Source organism: Dipteris shenzhenensis, chromosome 12, assembly GCF_047967505.1.
Source record: "Dipteris shenzhenensis isolate YYH24624 ecotype China chromosome 12, Dip_SZ_1.0, whole genome shotgun sequence".
Classification (NCBI taxonomy): Eukaryota; Viridiplantae; Streptophyta; class Polypodiopsida; order Gleicheniales; family Dipteridaceae; genus Dipteris; species Dipteris shenzhenensis.
In genome coordinates, this window is record NC_141607.1 from 7617210 (window position 1) to 7623771 (window position 6562).

The following is a 6562-nucleotide window of genomic DNA, read 5'->3' on the forward strand; positions in this document are numbered from 1 at the left end:
CTCATGTCTCTATTGGGAATAAAAATAAAGGTAATAGACAGTTTTTTGTGAATCAAGATAAAGGCAAAGCTCCAGTGGTTTCAAATGGGAATGTTTCTTCCCCTTCACCTCCTACTATTCAATCCTCATCAAAAGAACTGAAACCTCCAACTGATGGATGGCAAAGTCCAAGAAAAGTTATTTTTGTTCAACGAGCTCCACCCCCTCGCACTTGGAATGGTGCATCTTCTAGTGGAAACTCCCCAGAGGTCAATTCATGAATTGGGATCACATGGGCTGCAGTGACAGCTAGCAGAACCCTCTTCCCTGAAGAAGAGGTTGCTGCTTTGCTGTCCACTCCTCAAGCGGATATTTCTTCTCAGGGAAGAGGCCCTGACCCTGAGGTAGACATGCAGGGTTGACATCATGAAGGTTGCTGCTGTACATAGCTGTTTTTCTCCCATAAATATCTGTAAATAGCTCATCTCAAATGCTTTACTCTTAATGTTCAGGGGATGTGTGACAGTACGAAATGGAAATCAGTGTGGCTGTATATCAATAGATTTCAGCCTGATATAGTGGCATTACAAGAACACAATCAACATGTCTATGCAGGAAAGATAGGTCATTATTGTGGCTATGATATCTTCTATGCTGGAGAGCATTCTTTCTCAGTTGTAGTCTTTCTGATCAAGCATGAACTTCAGCCAGTTATTGCCTTAAATGACAACCAAGGCAGATGGATTATTCTTCAATGCATCATTCAAGGTGAGGTGTTTGAATTTGCCTCTGTCTATGCACCTCATTCTTCTCGGGATAGAACTGCAATTTGGGATGCCATGCACCAATATCCATGGACATATCATGCCTTCATATGTGGGGATTTCAATAATGCTCCGCAACAGGGTGACAATACATCAGGACATACTCATATGTTAACTCTTGAAAGGCATGCATGGTCTCAATTAGTGATGCATCTTTATTTGGTTGATCCTTGGAAGGAATTGCAGCCTTTGTCACCAGGCTACACCTTCCAACGTAATGCCCTTTCTTCTTATCAGGCACGTCTGGATCGCTGGTATAGTGTAGCTCCGCAACAAAATGATGATTTTACATGCAAAATGTGGATTGACTATGCCTTTGTGCATTCAGATCATGCACCTTTATGGTTGAGGTTATCTTATTATGATATGCCAGATGATAGACTGCCTCAAAGGCGACATCTGATTGTGAACAATAGCTATTTGCAGCATGTTGTTTTCAAGGCCATGGTTACTGAAGCATCTCACTCTTTGTCTTCTCAGAGCCATTTTGATATTGATAATGCATGGGATTCTTTTGTTTCCAAAATGCAAGTTGTAATTAGAGATTATGGCAAGTCTTACATGAAGACTCTGAGAGAAACTGTTGCTCAGGCCAAATTGACTTGTCAAGACCTCACTGAACTCAACCATCTTTGTCCATTGTCTTTGCATGAGCAAACAACACTATGCCAAGCGAGACATTGTCTTCAAATCAATGATCACAAGAAACTGGCTTAATGGGAGACTAGAGCAAGACAAAGAGCTTTTACAGATAAAGGCTGCTCTTCCAAACAATTTTTTAAAAGCTTGCATCAGAAGAGATTAAAATTAAACATTTGCAGGGTGCTTCTGCCTGATGGTTCATGGACTACATCACGGTCACAGCTTGCTTCTGTTTGTGTCCATCATTTCTCTCAGCAGTTTGGTTCTGCAGATTCTCCCTCGCAGCAGGTTCTGTCTGTAAGAAATTCACTTTTACAGCATATCTCTCCTATTATTTCCACTACTCAAGCTTTGGAATTGGAGGAACCTTTTACTGAGGAATTGTCAGATGCAATCAAATCCTATGTCCAGGATGGGATGGTCTTACAGTTGAGTTTTTTCTAGAATATTGGCCTCTTTTGAAGCATACATTGCTGCATATGGTGAACTCTGCTTGGCAAAATCAGAAAATGCCAAACACATGGAAGAGAGGTCTTGTTAAACTCCTTCGTGAATCTTTAGCTGATTGGAGACCTATCACGCTTATGCCAGTCATTTACAAAGTCACTGCCAAAATGATTGTTGATCGGCTCAATGGTTATTTACATGATGGGTTGCATCCTGCGCAATATGGTTTTGTTCCGCGTAGGCATATCACAGATAACATTGCTAATGCTTATGTTGGAATTGAATATGCAAAATATATGCAGCAGGATGTTTTGCTATTACAAGTTGATATTGCCAAAGCCTTTGATACTGTTAAGTGGGACTTTATTTCATCAACTATGCAAGCATTGGGATTTGGCACAAAAATGCAGCAGGTTATCAATTGGCTATATCAAGATAGTAAAGCTGCCTGCATTCTTTCAAGGGATATTTCTACAACCTGGACTCTTGGTTGTTCTGTTCGGCAAGGATGTCCCCTCAGTGCTTTACTTTTTGCCATAGCCACTCATCCAATGCTTCAATATATGGACCACCTTTTGGACACTGGCAGTTTGCACGGATTGGAAATTCCTGGCAGCCGTAGCATGATCGCTCAAGCATATGCTGATGATTCTTTCTTTACTCTGAAAAATACTTGGAGCGATCTCTCCATGATTATGCAAGCTCTTTCTACATATGGTTTGGCAGCTGGTCTTCGTGTCAATTTTCAAAAATCAAAATTATTGCCGTTGCATGCTAAAGACTGGCATAGTCTTTTGTGGCCTGGGAAAATTGTTCCAACTTCTCAATTGATTCGACATCTTGGCTATCCTATAGGTTGGGGGCTCACTCATTCTCAACAAACTGATTCGGTGCTCACAAAGTTGAGGGCAAAACTTGAATATTGGAAGCTTGCAACTTGGCCATTACATGTTCGTTTGCGAATAACGCAATCCATTCTGATAGCATACATACAATTCTATCTGCCTCTCATCATGTTCACTAAGGCAAATCTGGTTTCCTTTACGTCTGCTATCATGGAAATTTTTTGGTGTTCAAAAAATGGCAAGAAAAGTCTCAGATTACTCTCTATGCATCGTCTCTGTCCTCCAAAGATGCATGGGGGACTGAACATACTCAATATTCAAATGCATATACTTGCTCACAAGGGGAAAATGATGTTGCAGTTTATGCAAGGGGATCAGCCTTGGGCTTTCATGATTAGCTCTCTTTTATTGCATATTGATACTTCTGCTTTTGGGCATTGGCAGCCTACACAGTGGGATTTCCTATTTAGCTCTATTCAAGGCAAGATCAGAGGCTGTCCTTTTGTCTCTCGTTTGCTTCTTGATTGGAAGCATATTTTATCTCACTTGGAATGGCATGGCAGGGATTTTTTGTCGGGAAATTCTTTGAGGGCTGAGAATATTTCTTGCTGTCCCATAGACCTTTTGGTCTCCAGTGGACGTTAATAGACTTTCTTTCTCTTTCAAAGGCATCTCTTCTGTGGCGGATGTACTTCAAGATGATGGCACTCTTTTATCTTTTTCTATGGCTGCTAGCAATTATGGTCTAGAAGCTCATTATCGTCCTTTCTGGCATCAAATTTCACAAATGCTCCAACCGTTCTTGCCGGTACCTCATTTGGAACTTCAGAATAGGCTTGAGGATTGGACTCTACATTCTTCTTCCTCTTCAGCCCGTCCTTTGAAGCTTTCACATATCACGGTGTCCTCTCTATATAAAGTGTTATTATTTCTGCCTTGGATTTTTGACAAAGCAAATTCTGTTTGGCATATGGATCGCCCACTACAGTGGTGGAGAAAGCGGCTGCGTCTCCTTTGGCATTATAAAGTCCCTCTTAGGCAACAGCTTTTCCTTTGGCGAGTCATACTTGGCATTTTTCCATTTGGGCAGTTACTCGCGCATAGACATATTGCTCCGGCTGTTTGCCACAAATGTCTACATTCTGCTGAATCTGTGCTTCACATCTTCTAGCACTGTCCACACACTTGTGATTTCCTCGCTCTCATCCGATAGAGGCTTCGAGTGAGGTTTCCTACTGTTACTTTTGGCAGGTTCTTCTGGTTGTTTGGAGTTCATCCAGCTGGACAGGGTTTTGATTTAATTTTTGTTTGGGTACGCTACTGGGCACTGTGGACTCTATGGATGGACAGAAATCATAGAGTCTTTGGTGATCCTCTTTTTTCATCTTTTGTTTTTTTCAAACGATCTCTGCAGCAATCATTCTACGATTGCTACCAGACTCATTTGATTGATCATGATGTATATACAGCTTATACTGAGATTTTCAGTTGAGTAGTAGTTACTCCACTTTGAAGTAACTATGAATGTAATTATTTTACAGCAATAAAATATTTCTTCTCACAGAAAAAAAAAGTGTTTGGCTCCTAGGGAAACAATGTCTCATCTCTTTTGGCATTGTTCTCATACATGTGATTTCTTGGCATTATTGGGTCAAACTTTATGCGCCAAATTTCCAAGCTATACTTTTGGCAAGTACTTCTAGCTGTTTGGGATACATCCTCCTCGACATCAGTTTGTTTTTTTCTTTATTTGGGTTCAATATTCTCTGTGGAAAGATAGAAATCATAGAGTTTTTGGTGAACCGACTTTCTCAGCTTACTCTTTCTTCAAGCACTCTTTGCAACAATCGTTTTATGATTGTTTGCAAACAGGGTCTCTAGATCAGGATGTATATTTGTCATATATTGGCGTCTTTGCTTGATGTATTTTGAGGATACCCTACTTTGGGATGCTCATCTTGTAATATAAAAGCAACAATATTAAAAAAAAAGTGCGCGCGCGTGCGTGTGCGATTTCTCCCAAAATGTGTGTGTGTCGTTTTCCAGGCTATTCTCATTGTAAAAAGTTTTTCTTAGTTATATTCAGTGGTTTCACACCCCCCCCCCCAAAAAAAAAAAAGAATGTGCGCGCGCACGCGTGCACCTTCTATCTGTCTTATTGCATGGTCTCTTCTCGAAAGAAAGCTCTTTTTCTTTCAGGAACTAATCTTATTCTCTGAATCATCATACTTTCTTCAAGCTATTTATAACTATTTTTATCATGGCAGACACAGTTGTCATCCCTTGTTGACATCCGTCTAGTAAAAGGGAGTTCAAACGACTCAAAGGTTCAAAACTCAGAATTTCATACATCAAATATGATAGCTAGCACAGACAATCATGTCAATACCTGTGCAGAGGCTATAGGCCAGCTTCCTAACAGTGCTGCTGAGGCTGGTCACGACACTTTGTGTCCAAGCAGTAAAAGCGTGAGTACAAGCTCAAGACCAGTGAACGTTAGCCCAACTGTGGAGAATTCTGCAACTTGCCATCCTGTAGCCTCAGGTCAAGGTAATCCTGTCTGTGGCACAGATTTGAAGGTCTTCAAGACTTTGTTTGTCATTACATTTCTCAAATATCAGCTTCATATGAACTGGTTATGTTATTATTTTCAATATGGCGACGTTACCAGTATTTAATTCTCTGGGGAGGAAAATACCAGTATTTAATGCTTTGGCTGTTTGTTCAGGTGTTACAAACTTTGCCTCAGCTTGGCAAGAACTTTCAGAAGTGCTCGATAAAAGAAAGGGGGAGCTCTGTAGATTGGAGGGGACCACCTCAACTGTACAGCAGAATGGGACCTATGAAGTAGGTCAATTAGAAAGAGGAACTGAAAATGTCCTCACACAGAAATGTACAGGCAACAGAAGTGACACTCAGCATAGGTCCTGGTCTAAAAGATCTGGAGCTTTAGGGCCAACAATGGCTCTTTTGAGATCACAAAATGTTTTGTAAACTTTTTTGGGATTATTATTTTTCCTTCGTTTACTGAGTATGTGATTGTGTTGTCTGCATCGATGCACATGCCTCTGTGTGGTGCTAGCATTTTTAAAAGTACAAAGGACTAACCTCCATTACTATGAGGTAATCTTCAATTTTTTCTACTTTCTTAAGGAAAATGTGCACAGTATGGAAATTCTTGCTCGACATGGGGCTCAATATTAAATTTTAAAACGGTTCTGCACTTTGTGTTTGTTCTAAGGGTTAGACCTTTATATGACTAGTTATATTCTTGATGTGCCAGGTTTCACAGGTGAGTTTGTGATCTCGTTTCCCTTGTAAGGATGTACAGTCTGTGAGTCTCACCAAAGTAGGTTATTTTAATTGTAAATCTAGGGGACTCTGAAGATTACCTCCATTACTCTGAGGTAATCTTCAAATTTTTCTACTTTCTTAAGGAAAATGTGCACAGTATGGAAATTCTCGCTTGACATGGGGCTCAATATTAAATTTTAAAACGGTTCTGCACTTTGTGTTTGTTCTAAGGGTTAGACCTTTATATGACTAGTTATATTCATACTAGTGGATCAATAATGTGCAAAAGTTTCAGAAGCAAAACTATCAATTGCCATGTATCAAAAAAATTTATCCAATCGTTTCCCTTGTAAGGATGTAGAGTCTGTGAGTCTCACCAAAGTAGGTTATTTTAATTGTAAATCTAGGGGACTCTGCAATTCAATAGGGAGAACAGTCCAAAATTGATGTCCAAAGCCCATAATCAAAATTCAATCCTCCCTGATTGGAAAATCAATTGATTGGATGAACCTAATAAGCTGGGCATTCCTG

The 6562-nt window shown here is 40.1% G+C and overlaps 1 protein-coding gene across 3 annotated transcripts in view; it reads left to right on the forward strand.

Moving 5' to 3' along the window:
• LOC147895753 (sphere organelles protein-like protein) overlaps positions 1–5923 on the forward strand; it is a 206801-nt gene extending 200878 nt beyond the window's left edge. For 2 of the 3 annotated variants that reach the window (XM_087382373.1, XM_087382375.1), the window contains exons 12-13: positions 5005–5297; positions 5473–5923. In XM_087382373.1, the coding sequence (XP_087238499.1) occupies positions 5005–5297; positions 5473–5731 (552 nt within the window). In that variant the 3' untranslated portion in view covers positions 5732–5923. Of the gene's footprint in view, positions 1–5004; positions 5298–5465 lie in introns of all 3 variants that reach the window. The other variant, XM_087382374.1, reaches the window with a different exon arrangement.
• The last annotated feature ends 639 nt before the right edge of the window (positions 5924–6562 follow it).